At 39.8% G+C, this 17,544-nt stretch overlaps 1 protein-coding gene across 7 annotated transcripts in view; it reads left to right on the top strand.

Annotated features, from left to right (window-relative positions):
* Positions 1 to 17,544, top strand: part of BNC2 (basonuclin 2) — a 407,820-nt gene that overhangs the window by 158,230 nt on the left and 232,046 nt on the right. For 4 of the 7 annotated variants that reach the window (XM_033121982.1, XM_033121984.1, XM_033121983.1 and 1 more), the window contains exon 3: positions 9,380 to 9,463. The exons of the other annotated variants lie outside the window; for them this stretch is intronic. In XM_033121982.1, the coding sequence (XP_032977873.1) occupies positions 9,380 to 9,463 (84 nt within the window). The remainder of the gene's footprint in view (positions 1 to 9,379; positions 9,464 to 17,544) is intronic. 7 annotated transcript variants of the gene reach the window in all.

Raw genomic sequence — 17,544 nt, forward strand, 5'->3', positions numbered from 1 at the left:
GAGGGTATTCTAAAAAGAGCAGTACAAGAACTATCAAATTAGGAAAGGCCAAATCAGTAAGCAAGAGACATCCAAAAGTCTAATTGGACTGTCTGTTAAGTACTGTCATAAAGGAGGAGGAGAAGAGAGAAAGTCGGCAAGGCAGTGTAGAGCTAAGCTGAAGAGGGAGGAACTTGCATTGGTAGTTTTTGGGGTACTCTAAACATCATCTAGGAGAACGTGTTCGATAGTTGGAGGGGAGGTTATGGCACTGGTTGCCCAGTGTGGAATGATAAAGTTGGGGTTATTACTGAAGCATTACGACATATGAATGAGCATATTCTCCTGAGAAATGGTCTGGAATGTGCGTGTGTGGGGCAGGGGGACCGCTGAGGGGATCGAAAGGGAAGCATGGACGGGCTTTCAGAAGTTACAGGGTTAGGGGAAATAAGGAGAAGACTTTTCACCACGATCTATGGTTCTGAGCCTTTGTCAGTGGGATTATGGTGATAACATTGCGAAGTATAGCAAGTTCAGGGGAGAGCTGTAGTAAAGAAAGGGTAGTAGTGGACCCATTTGCTTGCTCAGCTCGAGGTGTTAACTGGACACTTGGCAATTTCTAGTGGGAGCTTGGAAGTAAGACTAAAATTCACATGAGAGGTAAGGAATAGATACTGTTCTCATACAGGTGGCAGGTGAAACCAGGGAGGAGCATCACATCGTTAAAAGAAAAGCCTATAGAGAGAAAATGGTGTTGTATAGCCTTTCTTATCATTAGGTAAGTCAGTGACGTAGGGAGGTCTGTGTGAGGCTACTAACACCAAAAATATACAAAAAAGAAACATCAGGTGTTCTGTCATTTATAAAGCATTCTGTTGTCTAAGCTTCTTTTAGCTTCTAAAGCCACTAGATTTCAGGAGTAAAATGTGTTCCGTTTTGGGGAAAAAATGCCTTATTTTATAAGATCCCCAAGGAAAATATAAGAAACTCCCTTTTACTTAATCTTCTCACTACATCTCAAGACCCTCGGTAACAAAGAGATGCCATTTGTGGGAGAGATTTATACCCACTTTTTGCCTGTCTGGTACACAATGCTGCAGCTTTTCATCTCCCCTAGATCTCACCCCAGTTGAGATAAATGCATTTAGGCTAGTTGGGGTGGGGGGGAGTTAGAGGGAAGAAGTGTATTCCACAGAAATTAACTTTGTATGCTTTTGTGCGTTTTCTCTTTTCAGTCTGGGGTCCTCAGCAGGCTTGGAGGGGGAATTGTGCAGGACACAGGGTGACTTATGTTTGAGCTGGGAAAGTTCTTACTGTATGGAACAGCAGGACCGAATCTGCCTTCCCATTTCCTTTCTTCCCTTGACGTTACCTGTGTTCAAACTTTGCATGCAAAGCAAATCATGTTGACTCATTGATCTTCGGCATGCTGTATGATGAGCTTTGGTAGTGTCGGGTGGGCTCCCCCGGCTTACCCATTTATAGCAGTCGGAATTCTTCTGGTCGGTGGGTGTGATCTGTGGCCTCCCCTAGGCTCTCTCTTCAAGTCAAATGGGGTAAGGGGCTCGTGCAGAGGAACCTGCGTGTGGAGCCAAGCACTGTGCATTAAATCTATCACATGCTCATTCCATGTGATCTTTCACACCGTGTATGGATGCTTCCACTTTTTTATTTATTTTAGCCATATTAGGTTTAATGTAGATGATTCAATGGGAAGTTGAGATGTTGTGGGGTTTTTTTTTTGCGGGCGGGAGAGTTTTCTCACTGTCTGGCACGTAACTCATTCTTCTACAGTATTTCATTCCTCAAACTCCTTTTTCTGCTTTCTCACATTTTCAATCACTTTTTTCTCTTCAGTGTATTACATTTAGTAAGAAAAAAAAATAACCCTTTTAACATATCCCATTTTGTGCCTTTGATGTAGTAAGATCAAGTTAATGCACCTATTTTCTTTCAGTGTGAGCTCTTTCTAAATAAAAGCCACACCCTCAAAAACAAAAACAAAAATTCAGTGACTTGGTGGTCAGTATGTGAAGGTAGCCCCTTTCCCCTTGTTAGAGACAGCTGAATTCATCCTCGTTCTTGATTGTGCTGGAAACCCAGCGAGTAGCTGAGTGGAGCAAAGCCAGCGAGGGAGTTAAAGATGACCCACACCGTTTCAAAGTGCGTTTGGTTTAAATGCTTAAGTTCGCGTCTGTCCCCAGATCATTTCTTTCTCATATTTGCGGCATGTTGTGACGTTGGCCACACCACGGCTCCCTAAGTGGCTTGCTCCTTTGGGCTTTCTGTCATAAGGGTTTCCTTTTCTGACATCCCCTGTCTTCTTCACACAGGGAGATTTGAGGAGATCTGGGATCTTGGGCCCTGGTGTATGCTCCTTCCTTCTTCCCTTGGTTTTTGTTAGGCATATGTCTCCTAACACTGAGTTATCATTTAGAGAACTTTTGCCTTACCATTTCATTTTTGCTTGTCTTGTTTATTTAGGCTAGTGGTTCTCAAACACCTGATCACTAAAAACAACTGGCTGGGCTCTGCCTCCAGCGGTTCTGTCGCGGTGGGTCCCAGGTGGGGCCTGGGAAACGCATTTGAAACAACTTCCCGGCCAATGCTGAGTGTCTTCCTGGGCCGAGGAGGACACGACACCTGGAACCCCTGACCTGGACTGTTGGTTCCGTCCAGCAGTTTGCTGGTTTTTGTCGTGTTTTCCAAAAGGCTAGGGTTTCTCCAGATTTGATTCACCCATGTTCCCTGGAAGGTATTTTTGATTCATTGGTCAAGCCACTAACATGAAAGAGAACTCGGCAAATTGCCTTATGTTTTCATTGTGAAGGGCTTGGCTGGGGCAGGAGTAGCAGAGAGTAAAATGTGACCCTTCTCACGACTTCCCCCAATGAAGACTTGAACGGTCTGTCTCTCAGAGCCTAGATACATCATTACAGTGTTTCTCAACACAGCGTTCTAGGAAGCCTTCTCAACGTTGATTGATCTGGCCCCTAATTGAGACTAATTGAATAGGTATATTTTTCAGTATTCCTAATTGCTTATATTATTCCTTTGACACATGAGGCTTGCTTTTCTGCACCCCCCACCCCACCACATTCCTTCCCTCACTGGCTTAAATTTCTGAGCCCTTGTAAGAGTGGTATGGTGTGGTGTGGTGTAGGAGGGTGTCACTCACCTATGCTGTGTACCTCCTGCATGCTTAGTTTGGTGACATTGTCATCTCCTTCAACCTTGCCAACCCTACACAGTAAATAGAATCATGCCCAATTTACAGATACAGGAAAGAAGGTTCTGCATTGATAATTAGCTGGCAATTAAACAGAGGCCTAATGCCAAAGCCAATGATGTCTCCATATTACCCGCCTTTGGGATAGTTGGCATTGAGCCTTGAGGACAGAAAGAAAGTTAATCTGGGCATATGTAAGCATACTTGGAGTTTTACTTAATGTTAATTGTCACATTTGACAGTGTATATGCTCATAACCAAAATCCTGGAGTGTTCAATTTCCAAAATACTAAATTATAAGAATGTTCGCAAACCAATTGAAAATCATCTAATTCTTTACTTTTTTCTTCATATAAAGTCCATCTAGGGCACAGGTACAAATAACTTTATTCTCATTTTCTTCAGTGTTAACACCTGTGCAAAACAAGATTTGGAGAAATAAGCAAACTGTCAACTGGTAGGAGACTTTTCTAGTAAAACACTAGCGTGCGTTGAGAGAACTTTGTCATAATTTCAGTTCTTTCCAGTTGATCGAATGTGGAGGAAGACAGTGGTGATAGGCCTCAGTTTTCTTGTTTAAAAATAAAAAGAGTAAAGCAATGGAAATTATACCCCCCCTTACTTGTCTGGTGTGGGAACTAATAAATATTATGTGTAAAGCCCTCCGCGAGCTCTGAAAGGAAGATTCTATGTAATTTTAGCATTATTCATGGTCTATTAGGTTCCTCAGGATGTCACCAGGAAAAAGAGATTTTTACCTTGTACCTCACATTTCACAGTAGAAAAACAAGGTATTTTGGTCGTCGTTTGTGGCTGTGAACATCTCCTGTCGTTGTACCTGCGGAGGTTGCTCCTGTCAAGCATCCTAGGGTGCTTTCTTTCGGCAGCTCACCCAAGAGAACCAGATCCTGAGGCAGAAAGAGAGCGAGCCTCCATTAAACAGTTCCTGGCCCCTGTGAGGACACTGTCCCCGCACCCCCTCCCCCAATCATCTTCTGTGTTTGTCAGCCTGTTGAGGAGCAGAATCACGTACTTGACCCTTTTCTCCTCCTGATCCTCTAGTTCATTGTTCCGAGACGACTCCAGAGGGCCTGTCCACTGTCCTAGTCACTTGTTCTGTAACATCTCTCATCCTTACCGTGCTCCTATTCATACAACCCTGCTCTGCCTCCTCTAAGGCCTCGGTAAGGAGGAGCGTAGTTCTGGCTAGTCCGTATGGAAAAGGGATAAACACTGTTTTGACTCACCAGTAGCAATGATCATTAAGCGGTGTTTTCATTCTTAAGCTTTAGGTTCTGTATAGTTGGCCCTCTCCTGAGTCTTAGCCTGGGCTTTCATGGTTGAGAAAGTTTAGGCTTAGAATGTTGTCGTTTCGTTAAATGGTAGCCTGAAAAATTAGGATATACGTTCACTGCACGTCTAGCAACTCAGCTCACCTTGCTATTTTTCAGTTTTCGCATTCATTTATTTTGCAGCACTGTGTTAACATACATCCTCATCTTTACGGTATTGGGTAATTAATTTATTTCTTTCTCTGCCCTGTCGCACGGAGGCTCCTGGCTAGCATAGTCGAATCCATTTCCCTTAATGGCCTTCCTGAGTTCTTTGTGTTATCTGAGTAATTTTTCCTTTTGCTGCTTGGCATTGTCTAACCCCTGAAATTAGGCTGAAGTTTTATCAGTGCTTTTCTTTGGCTTAGAATGTGACAGAGCTCGCACTCAGCCATGTCTCCGAGTCCTCTCAGGGGACTTGTTTTGGGATTTCTCTCTCCCTCTCTCTCTCTTTGAAAACCAGTTTTGTCTATCCATTCTTTTCCCAGTTCTTCTTGGGTTCAGCTCGTCTCCCTCCTCTCTTCACTGCTAGACTGAAGCCACCAAAACACAGACACTTCAGAACTGATCTGGGCTTGTGGCCAGCCTACCCGAAGAGACTTGAGCTGACATGGAAGTCAGTTTGTTTATTTAGGCTGTGACTTTTATAGTGCCTATCAGGCAAGTGCGTACCTGAATGTTTAATGTTTAAAAATAAAATAAAATTTCAATGGGCTCTGGCTCTGCAAGAAGAAGCATCCCAAGTTCTAGAAGCCCTTTTTTTGGTAACACATTTCTTGTCCCAGGTTATCATGTCGGTGCCTCTTTCTCTCTTCCTTTGTCCCTTCATTACACCCACCTTGTACCCGCTTTCCGCTTCAAATATTTTGAACGGTAGCTTCCGTTTACAATGTGAGCTTCCTCTGTCTTCTTTTCAGAAACGTGGGCCCTAACAGTCTTTATGTGTGATCTTAGTAAACAAAGAAGGCGTGTGTGTGTGTGTGTGTGTGTGTGTGTGTGTGTAGGAAACTTGCCATATTTCCTCCCTGCCCCACAGAAAATGTGTTTTCTGGAAGCCCTTTTGACACTAAAGTGAATGCCCACTGGCCCTCCCTTACTGAAATCTCCTGAGAGGAGAGAGAGAGGGGGAGAGAGAGACAGGCCTTTATGCTTGTTGTCATATCTTTTGTTTCTGCTGATTATACACAAAGTAAGTTGTAAATAGCTCTCTCACACACCATGATTCCTTTGAGGTATGTACAGGAGAGTAGATATGCACTCAGCTTCTGCTTACCCTGGGGATTCTAGAGGGTCCCTTTCAAGGCCTCTTATTTCCTGTTACAGCACCAGCAGAATGAAATTTAGATGAGTACTAGACAATTACCATCCCGTAATGAAACCTGTGGCAGAATGTTTAGAAACATTAGCTGATCAGTTTAGTATTTTTCTTTCTTTCTTAGCTTAAATGTTTTTGTTACTTTAAAAATCAAAATACACAATGACTCAAAAAAAGAAAAGTTTCCTTAGTCTTACTTCTTTTCAGAGATACAAATCACTGTATTTTGCAAAAGCCATTGTAGAACTTAGTTTTAAAGTTTTTAAAGTTTTAAAGTATGAGTTTTAAAAACACTGAACACTAGCATGAAGGAAAACAGATAAAATTGGAATTCCCCAAATCAATTTAAATTTTATATTCCAATGAAAACAGTGGTTAGGTATACATCATATTTTATTATCGTAATTTAAAATGGAGTGATAATAAGGAGTTAGACAATTTCTGTATGTTGTTTCTGCCAGTCATTTTTTTTGTTGTTGTTCACTTTATAGCTACCTGGTGAACAACTGAGGCTTTTAAATCAAAAGGCCTAATTGTCTAGGTGTGCTGAATTATAACTAGTTAGGTTATCAACTTTTATACCCTTTGTGTTTTCCTTGATACATTTTGGTGAATTAGGAAACAGATATCATTTGCCTATGCCTTAAGAAGTTTTCTCTACCTGATAATTAATGACATTTGTTAGATCCCATCAGTGAAACTATGTAGTTTTGGTTTCAATCTCAATTTCCTCATCTTTCAAATATGGGAGTCAATTTTTATGAATCCTTAATGGATTTTTTTTTTTTTTTTTCCTGCTCAGAAATTCTCGGGTTGTAACTATGCGAGTGCTGTCCACTTCTCTACTGGTTCCTTGTTGTGATTTGGATTGTTGAAACATTCTAGTAGCCCGGCACAGTTTCCTTCCAACTTATTCACAGAACTTTTTGTTTTCTCTCAGAAACTGTGTCTTTCTAAGTGTCTGAGGTTGCAATTGAGTGTAATTGTACTTGTTTAACTTTCTCCTTTCCCGTTGAGAGTGTTTATAAAATGCATTCTCTGAGGGTAAGAAGGAACTAGAAAGTTAGTATTTGTGACACGGTCAAATCAAATTAAGAAAAGTGGGAATTTGTTTTGTGTACATGAAATAAAGTATTGTTTACACTTAATTTGCACTATATACATTCTGGCTCATGGAAGCTTCTTTAATCAGTTAAGTAGTCACATTTATTGAGATTTTATAGGAAGTTTTTTGAGGGGTTTTGTTTTGATATAGAATAGTCTAAGATGAATTTTTTCCAATCCTTCTATTGCGCCCTGGGGAGAATTACTGTTGCATGACTCATTAGTGCCCCTCCATATGTCAACTGAGAGGTGGAATCAGCATTATTTTGTGTGTGACACAACACAAATGCACAGTGTCTACTCTTCTCCATGCCCCATTTCTTTTTCATTCCTCAACTTAGACAATAAATTCCCTTTTACATGGCTTATGTTGTCCCAGACCAAAGAGCAAGTAGTAAGTCTTGGTTTCTGGTAACACCTTCTCCATTGCCTTTAATTGTCTGGATGCCACTTTTAAATGCAACTGTTACATGTTTTTCATTATCTTCTTCGAAATACATTCTCAGTCTTTCTTTTCTTTCTCATTTTTTAAGTTTGGGCTTTGCAACTTTCTAGCACAGGATGAGCTAGTGATTTACCTATGCTAAGCCTCCATTTCTTTTCATTTGTAAAATGCAGATGCTCATATCCCATTAAGATTGTTGCAAGAAAGAAGAGTGGGTTATTTCTCTATGCAAGATACCCATATGGTGGATGGCTCATTGCAAGTGTTCAGTAAATATGACCTCCCTTTGCTTTCCATTTTGGGCTTCACCGGTGAAATTTGTCAGTAAAGAGTGGTTATTTTCAAAGACAGATGATATTCTTTTGTCCATTTCACCTTATGGATGTAGGTAGGAAGAAAGAATGAGACACTTGAAAAAAGGAGAGTTGAAACTAAAAATATTTGAAGAGTTGAATTAGTGCTTTTTAAAAAAATTAGTGATATTCACTGATGAACTTGCAAAGTGAAGGCTATTGAAAACTTTAAATTTGGAGAAGTGAACTGAGATGTGGGTCAAAGAAAGGGAAATACCTTCCAAGACAGTATGCTTGGCTGAAAACTGATCTGTGAACAAAGAAATTGGCAGAGATGATCCTAATTCAAGTTTAAAAAGAATGAAATAAAACCAAACACCACAGGAGGGCTTTGATAAGGAAAGAACACAGGTGAGATGAAGCTGATTGATTGATGGGTTGAGATTCCCATACATATAGATAACCTCTATCCCCGAAAATAAGACCTAGCCAGACAATCAGCTCTAATGCGTCTTTTGGAGCAAAAATTAATATAAGACCGGGTCTTATATTAAAGTAAAATAAGACCCGGTCTTATATTAAAGTAAAATAAGACCGGGTCTTATATTAATTTTTGCTCCAAAAGACGCATTAGAGCTGATTGTCTGGCTGGGTCTTATTTTCGGGGAAACACGGTAGGTGTATAATTTTTTTTTTAATTAAAGTTTATTGGGGTAACAATGGGTAGTAAAGTTACATAGGTTTCAGGTGTACAGCTCTGTAATACATCATCTATTTATCACATTGAGTGTTCGATAGGTGTATAATTAATGAGTTAGTATGTGTTTGGAAATACTGAGTAGTGATTTAGAGAAATTTTGAAAAAGGAGGAAACAACCAGGTTGAGATCGAATCTACGTCCTTTTTTCCTTACCTTAGAAAATCTAAAATGAGGCAAGCGACAGTTGGCAATATTTCAGGATGAGATTGACTAATTATAATAAATAAAGTAGTTTTGAAAGGGAATCTTAGTGGCGTAAAATTCTAGATACAGACAAACGTTCACTAAATTATAGCTATTTTGTTGTTATTTTTGTTATTAGAACAGACATAAAAAATACACCTCTTAAATGTAATTTCAAAATAGTAAGTAAATAAATAATAAATATTGATAAAGTCTGCCTATGCTAGTTCAGAAACAAGAAAAATAAATTTAAACAGGTATTTTTAAAGTGCAAAAGAACTTTAGGCCTTATAGAATGCAACTTTCTTAATCCCCCCATAAGAAAATTAAAAGATAGGGAAAAAAAAATCACCATATGTCAAGCAGCAATTCTGCTTCTTTTTCCCTTCCCTCATTTCCTTCCTCTGTCCCTTCCTTTTTACCTTCCTTCTTCTCTCCTCCTTTGATCTATAGTAGACATTTAAGTGCCTACTTTGTGCTACTTGCTTTGGATACAAGTGGGAATAAAATTTACATGGATCTTTTCTTCTTGGAATTTACCTTCTTGGTAGTTAATACACTTGGATGTGTGATATTTACAATATATTTGACCTACTAAGTGTCAAAAGTTTGTAACGCCATGATGGCCTGTTTCAGAACTGCAGTTTGTATGTCCCTGCATTGCCTGGGTCGAGTGTGTTTGTGTGCAGTTCTGTGGCCTCCACACCCAGCATCTGTCTAACTCGGCCATATTCCCCCAGGTTCCAGTGGCATGTGCTGGCAGAGTGCTGGGTGCAGACTTTTGCCCAAACCTGGAGGAGCCAGACCAGAGGCTGGAAGTCCAGGTTGGAGTCTTATTGTTTTATCAGTTGGGGTGGTGTGACAGACACAGCGGTCCCTGAAGGCCATACAGATCTGTCAATGCCATCAGGAGACGGACAACCATTGAGACAAGTATAAAGGAGGGACCAGAGTAGCATATGTGCAGCAAAAAGTCCTTTTTAGGATAAGTTGTCTGTAACAGGAGATCGATCATTTATTCATTCAAGAAATAGAATGTACTGTGGTGGGTAAGAACTTTGTTTCCAAGGCTGGATGCCCAGGCTGACACAAGCTGCCATGACACCTTTAGCAAATCACTCAACCTAACTGAGCTTTAGCTTTCTCGTCTATAAGATGGAGATCCACCACACTGGGTGATCATGAGGTGACACGTCCTAAGTATATCCAGCAGTTAGCATAGGGCCTGGCACGTGACAGGCACTCAGAATATCAGCTCTTGTCCTTCTACGTCATCATAACATGTGCTAAGCATTGTGCTAGGCATTGGGGGTGCATGGAGAGCAAGTCATGCTTCTTGTTTTGTGGTTTCTTGGCTCAGGAGAATGCAAGCCATTCAGCTGGGCACTATACTGGAAAAAGACTTACTGATAAGGATCTTCTTTTTTTCGTGGATTGGGAGATCTGTCCTCTGGCGAAATATTAACTTTATTAGCAAAGTGCATTTTTTGTGGAAGTATTGACTTGGAATTCAGTTCATTTTGTGTGGTCTTGAGGCATTCAAAGCGATGTGGTGTATTGCAAATTAAAAATATAAATATGACATCTTGGCCAAAGGTATGTCTCCACTTCCAAGTACCTTTCAATATTTAAGGAATGTATGTGCCAGTGATGCAAAGATACAGGCTGAAGTTTCAACATGGATATCATCTCCTAGTGTGAGCAAACTCATAGTATTTTTTTAGGACCTCCATTTGGCGTCATTTTCTGAAATTTTCTGATTTACGGGATGAGCCTAGTGAGCTCAGTTTTGAAACATTTTTACTGATTTAGACACCTCACATGAGAGAAGAGAATAGTTTTAAAAATTGACTTCTTCACAGCAGGAGTGAAGGTGGAAGTGGTGGTAGGCGGAGGTTCAGTTTTTACGGTACTGAAGGGTGCCCCATCTCTTGCACACCTGCTCTTGGACGGGGGAAGACCACCTGCGCTCTTCAGTGCCATGGGCTGGTACCGGCTGGGTGGTGTGTGGCTGTGATACAACAGAAAAGCAGGTGTGACACATAGGAGACACGATCATGCATTTCCCAGTGTTAGAAAGCTAACAGCTTGTGTGTGACACCTAAGTGTAGAGTGATGGAAGACTTTTCGTGGAGAGTTGTCTGATCCTTGACCTCTTTGGGTAGGACAAGTAATGGTCTTCAAACATGTCACCTGGAATGGTCTGTCATGGTGGCTGTTGGGGAATTTGTTTTGGAACCTTGAGTTACAGTGCGAAGAGCAATGGGTTTTGCAGATGTGAGTGCATGAAATAAAACTGAAAGGGACCAACGGAGCACCATTATTATGACATACCCAAGGAGAAAATGTATATTTACAAGTTTAAGTGAAGCTCTGGTTGTCGGGAAACAGATTGTGGAGCTGACAATTCAGTGTGGGCCTTGCAAAGAAGACCAAGCTCCTGCACAAAGAAATGAAAGTGCTCATTTTATTGGATTCCTCCTCTTGCAACACCGTTTTGGCAGACTGAATGGAAAGGTTGAATCTGTCAAGAGTCAACTATGGTGAATTGGTGAATTAACTGGGACCCACTTGAACCATTTCCTTCTGTTTTTCCTCTTCCTTTCTAAATATGGCTTCCATACATTTTAAGAATACCTAGCACATAGTTACATTATGTCAGTCATAATAAACTTGACACTGAATATGTTCTTCACCAGCTAACAATTCCAGGAGTAGTTTTTAGCTTAGAGTCCTTTCATTCTTGCCATGGAATATATTCTGGTGGGTTTTGTTGTTTGTTTGTTTTTTTACCCCCTACAGAGTGAGCCAGCTCTTATTTTTTAGTCCAGTTCTACACTCCAGGGAACTCACTATAGGACTTGCTAGATGCATCAGAGTCATTTACTTTTCCTGCTTGGATCTCAGGCTTTCCCCCAGGGCCAAACATTATAACCACCAGAGGATTTGCTGTTCGGCCTCTTGATTCCGAGAATAACCTCTTGGGCACTTCGATTTAGGAGCAACTGTTTGTTTCTATCCTTTCCTAGGAAGGATTTTCATTTAGACACGCAGCACCCATATCTGGTCTATTTTATATTTAGCCGACATCAGTTCTCATGACAGGTGGAGCCTCTTCCTCTTCTTACCTGCTTCCTTTGAACCCGTTTCTTTTATCCCTAAAATTTCAGATGGCTTAGCAACGTTGTTGTTTAATAATCCGAAGATCCCTGATACTCTTTCATGAATATATCTTTGGTTTTGAATGACGGTCGTCCCTGAAGCCTGTGCCTGACTTAACTATTGCAAGGGCACCTGCTCTTTCTTTTGTGTGTTAACAGGCTTGATTTAGAAAAGTAGCTGGAAATCAAGATTTGGATTCACTAACTGTTGATTTTCCTCAGTCCCTTTTGAAGTAGGTATGAAACTGTACTTTCTTTAACTGGGGTGGTTAACTGATGTACAGTAGCAAAAAATTGTCTTCTTACATAATTATTTGGTAGGAAATGGTTATTCTAGTTTTGACTCCCTTAATTGCTATTAAATATTTTATTTTTAATCAGAGAAAAGTTATTTTTTTAGTCTAACGGTGCCTCATCATGTATTCAATTGTTACAGTTAGCCCAGCACATTTCCTTTCTTGGTTGGAAATTCAAGATGTGGGGTTTGACTTGACATTTTTCACCATGAAAGTGCTTAGAAAATTAGAGTAAATAATGAACCAATATTTCAGTACCAGATTAGACACAATTTACTGTGATGTTTCATAAACCACAGACTCCTTTCTTCTGTGAATGCGTGAAGGATCACTTTTTTTTTTCCAGACGTACCGGGGTGCAAGTGTAAATTTCCATAAAATTTAAATGAGGTGCTTCCTGTAATTAATGAACAATTGTGGCTGCTCTCTAGTCTGCATTGTAATTAACCGTGATCAGGCTTGTTTAGTGATGACACTGTTCCTGTAATAATTTGACAAGCTACTGTGAATTTGCCAGGTTATTAAACAACCTGCAGTATTCACTTATGGCATCACAGGGATGAGCTTGGTGGCTGCTGCTAGTTAAATGCAGCATAAGGGTGAACCAAAAGCTGCCCATTGAAGTCTATCGATCACCATGAACAGATTTAAATTCCAGTGATTTGGGAGAAGTTAATTAATTTTGTGCGAGGTGTCTTGAAAACTTTTTATTGCATGATAAATCTACTGGGGCAAACCCAGTCAGTTTTATGAATGCATAATGAAGCTAGCAAATTTTTATATTGTTTTACCGGTATGGACTAAACAGAAGCTGAGGTTTCCCCTTCCCACCCTATTAAATAGGTATAATTATTTTTTTAAAACGACAAAGTTTCCTCCCCGAATCCATTCACCACATCCCTCTAATATAAGTTCACTCTTGTGTGTGTGTGTGTGTGTGTGTGTGTGTGTTAGAAATAGCAGATGACCTTGTGCTAAATACTGTCATGCCACAGGTAGAAAGAGTGATCTAAGAGGACTAGTAGCCTCGTGTGCCTGGTCACTAGTGTACCCGCCTAACCCAACCCCCCTTCAGGTTAAGAACTGTTCAAAACGTTACTGTCTAGTTACTGTGGTGTCTTTCATTCAGATTCTGTTTATTGACGAAACCACAAGGATTCCTGCCCAAAGTACCAGGCGGTCTATGCTTGACTGATTTTGATTTTCTAACATCAGCCCTGGGGTTTATTTGAAAAATGTACATACACTGCAGCTTTAACAAGTCAAGTGACTGCATGTTTTTGACCATGGAGTAGAGTATATCTGATGATCATTAAATGTAGTGGGGGTAAGGAGGGGTGGAGAATAAGTGTAGTAGTCATTGTACGATGGCAAAGTGTGTGTGTGTGTGTGTGTGTGAGAGAGAGAGAGAGAGAGAGAGAGAGAGGGAGAGACACATGGTTTTTGTCTTTTCATCTTCTCCAAGAGCCAGAAAGTTTCCTGCCGTTCTCTTTCCAGCTATTGACAAATGATTGCCAGATGTGAGATCTTTGCAGTGCTCTTTCCCTCCGCAAACCTGCAGCGATGGGATATTTGATTCTCCCTTGCCCATTTCATCTCCTTTCCACATCTGCCAGGGACACACAAGCAATACATCCCTACATGAGAGTTTAAAGTTTATTCAGCTCCTTTTTCCCCTTCGATAAAGTGTTTGGAGACAACAGAATGAGGTCCATATGACTCTCTCCCAACTTCACTGTATGGAATTAGTTGTTTATTTTACTTATCTACCTCTCAGTAATTGAACTATTTTATTTTAGTTTCGGTCCATGGAAAATTTGATGCAACTCTGGGAGTGCTAAGAGTTTCCTATTGTCTGCTTGCTGCAAGTATGCCATCAACACAACTTCTCTCTCATCCACAACTTCTGATAAAAACTAGACTGTTGGTTTCATAGGACTTCCTAGGAAAGTTATTTTAATAAACAACTGTCAAAATATTAAGTGTAGCATGTCAGGTAAAATTTAGTAGTCATTTAATATTAAAAAACATCTGTAGGGGGGAATTCAACTTGTTTGGCTTGATTAGCTTACCTTGTATTTGTGTCCATTGTCAAAGTTGAAATGGATATGGTCCTAGTTTTAATCCCAAATAGCTTGTAAAAGAGAAAGTGCACTGAGTTTTGAAGACATCTGAAATTAGCCGGTATAGGCCACACACATAATCACTACCATGCACAGAAGCCTTTTGCATCTGCTTGGAATCTGTATTGATATTGATTTTTTTTTTCTCATCTCAGTTTAAAAATATTTTCCAAAATGCTCTTATAGCTTATGTTCATACTATAGGGTGGCCTGACACAGGTGGCCTTTCAGTTTTCTTATTACACTTTTTGGCAAACGAAAAGGCCCCTTATTCCCTGAATAAGATCAGCGGGGTTTTTTTTTGTTGTTTTCTTTTTTTTTTTTTTCCTTCACATTTGAAAATAATCCATAAAATGTCTGCCACATGTTCGCTAGTTGATGGAAATGTTTTCCAAATTAGAGCTGTAGTATTGGATTCTTATTGTAAGTGCTGGTGTGTTTACTAATTCTGATACCCTCTTAGCTAACTGTGGTTATGCAAATTTATTTTTATTGTGAAATTCAAATGACAAATACAAGATACTTACTATTTCTGGATTTCTGTCCTGAGGAGAAATTTGTCATTGTTGTTGGGGAAAGAAGTAAATGGCTTTGCCCATGTTAGAATCAAAAGAGGAAAAGTGTAAAGTCTCATTTTCAGTATGTCCTTTTAAAAATTTAACAAAACGACAAGAAACAAAACCTAACAAGAATGAAAACGAAAAGACAACAAGCCCCTGAAAAGAATAAATCCTAAGCTTAGAAAAAAGAGGTAAACCAGACTCATCAAGATATATACATGAATGCAGAGTGTGCCACTTTCTGTATATCAGCGATTTTGTACCTCAGTAAAGCATAAAAAAGAAAAAGGCGTAAAACTGTTATACAACATTTTGGCAACTTGTGGTCCACAGTTTTCTGTTGGAAGGGTCTGTTGAATAGGATAGAGGAAAATCGTAGTTGAAGATACAGACAGTGATAAACTGTTCACTCTCAAAAACACGATGATGATAAATATGAATGTGGTAAGGTTTAACAACAGCCCCCCCCAAAACGAACCCAAATCAAAAAGGACCCTGTGGAGAAGTTTATATTTTCTTTGTCCTTTGACATTCCCCGAGGACTGATGTCATGTTAGGCACCTCAGCGGATGCCAGTGGCTGGGAAGGTGGAGGCGAAGAGTTCTTACATAAAACAACAAGGTTAGGAACTCCTGTGGCAGGAGCCAAGTTCCTCCGAGTTTAGATCACTTCACATAATTTGCTCTCGTTAATGCATTTGCTGGTTTCTCATGCTTTCCTGCCTTTTCCTCAACATGGTTATTCTGGGAGGCAGAGAGGTGCTAAGCAATGGAGGTGTCATCCGGCCCGCGTACCTAGGGAACGTCCTTCAGAGGACGACTTGTCACCAGCCGTCAAAGAAGAGAGTGGCTTTGTGGTCTCTGAACATCTGGCAGTGCTGCACAGGAAGCTGAGGGGGTGTCATTAATTGTGATGAAATAATTTAAACCATCAGGAATAAATGAGGCTGTTAAGCTAAGTTCAGATTCCATTTGCCATGCACATGTGTCTAGCAGCCTGTGTGCCGTTAAAAAAAAATTGAATTATATTAGCTCATGAATAGAAGTGAAACAGATAATGTAAATGAAACAAGTTGCTGTGTAGTGATGACATCGTGTTGAACCACTTCACAGAGTTACAGTTTGTAGGATCAATATATTGAAAGTGGTACATTATTTAATGAATTTTTATATAAAAGTATTCTTACGGTATTGAGGGATTATAGTAAGGACCAGTGATTTATTGGAGCTCAAAGAGCATGAATAAGTGGATGGGTAGAGAGAAACAAGCCGTTGGGTCAAGATGGGGTGGGAGGGTGGGGTTCTTAGCCTGCTGAGCCAGGCTGATTTGATGCACAGCTTACCTTTCTAAAGAATCTGGCTTCCAGCACAAGATTGGGTGCCATTGCTCTGCATATACAGTCCAGGCTAGAGGACAATTTCTTTTTGATAATGAGCAATTTCGGATGTCCTTTGGAGAGTTTGACACTTTGGACACATCGGTGTTGTTTCTTGAGGATAAAAACAACTATTTTTGGTGATAGATGACTCCTTGAGCAAATGAACATATATATACACACACACACACACACATATACACACACACACATATATATGTACATATATACATATATACATATATGTACATATATATGTACATATATACATATATATGTATGTGTGTGTGTGTGTATATATGTGTAAATGACTTTGCCCATGTTAGAATCAAAAGAGGAAAAGTGTAAAGTCTCATTTTCAGTATGTCCTTTTAAAAATTTAACAAAACGACAAGAAACAAAACCTAACAAGAATGAAAACGAAAAGACAACAAGCCCCTGAAAAGAATAAATCCTAAGCTTAGAAAAAAGAGGTAAACCAGACTCATCAAGATATATACATGAATGCAGTGTGTGCCACTTTCTGTATATCAGCGATTCTGTATATCGGTCTTCATATATATATATATATATATATATATATATATAAAGGCTTTGCACCATCAGTGAAGACTGATTTCAAATGTAATTTTCAGACGTTGTGGAAAGAGGCAGCCCTAATTTCTTTACAAAGGAAAGACTGTCAGGTTTGGAATGTCGGGCCATCTCTGAGGTTTTGAGCACTAAACTGGGCAATGGTGTGTAGGTTCCAAAGTACATTTCTAAAATAAGTCATTCCTTTTACACATAAGCCGAGTTTTCAAACTTGAACTTTTATTTAAAAATAAACATGGGAATTTGAAAAATAAAATCAGACTGCTTAGGTACAGAAAGCATTTTTTAAAAACCCTGGGAGAGGTAATCCCTCTGTCAGACAGAGGCGATGGTCCAGAGCCTTGGACAAGAGCCATTTCACTGCAAGCCTCTGAGCTCACTCTGCTTGGTCAGTCGCGGCCTTTCTCTTTTCCCTGTTCTGAATCTCTTTTCTACTTCTCCTTTTCCTCGGCCTTCTCCATTTTCCCTTTGCCTTTCCTTTATTCACACTTCAAAAAAATCCTGTTATATTTGATTTTCTTTACAACCTGTTTTCATTCTCCATCCTCCGTAGAAGTGAACTGCAGATTCTGTTTTCACTTATAGTCTTAGTTTTCCTGTTCTTAGTGAAAAGATTAATATCCACAGTTACTTAAATTGTAAACTCATAAAATTTATGATGCATGTTTACATAAACTTGCGTGACCATTCATGGTTTTTTCTAAGGGATGTCAATGAACCTTGATTGTTTTTTTAAAAAAGGAATTCAGGGTGCTCACTGAATTCTCCCTTTCCAGAACATTTGAATGGAATTGTT

This window comes from Rhinolophus ferrumequinum, chromosome 12, assembly GCF_004115265.2.
Source record: "Rhinolophus ferrumequinum isolate MPI-CBG mRhiFer1 chromosome 12, mRhiFer1_v1.p, whole genome shotgun sequence".
NCBI lineage: Eukaryota > Metazoa > Chordata > Mammalia > Chiroptera > Rhinolophidae > Rhinolophus > Rhinolophus ferrumequinum.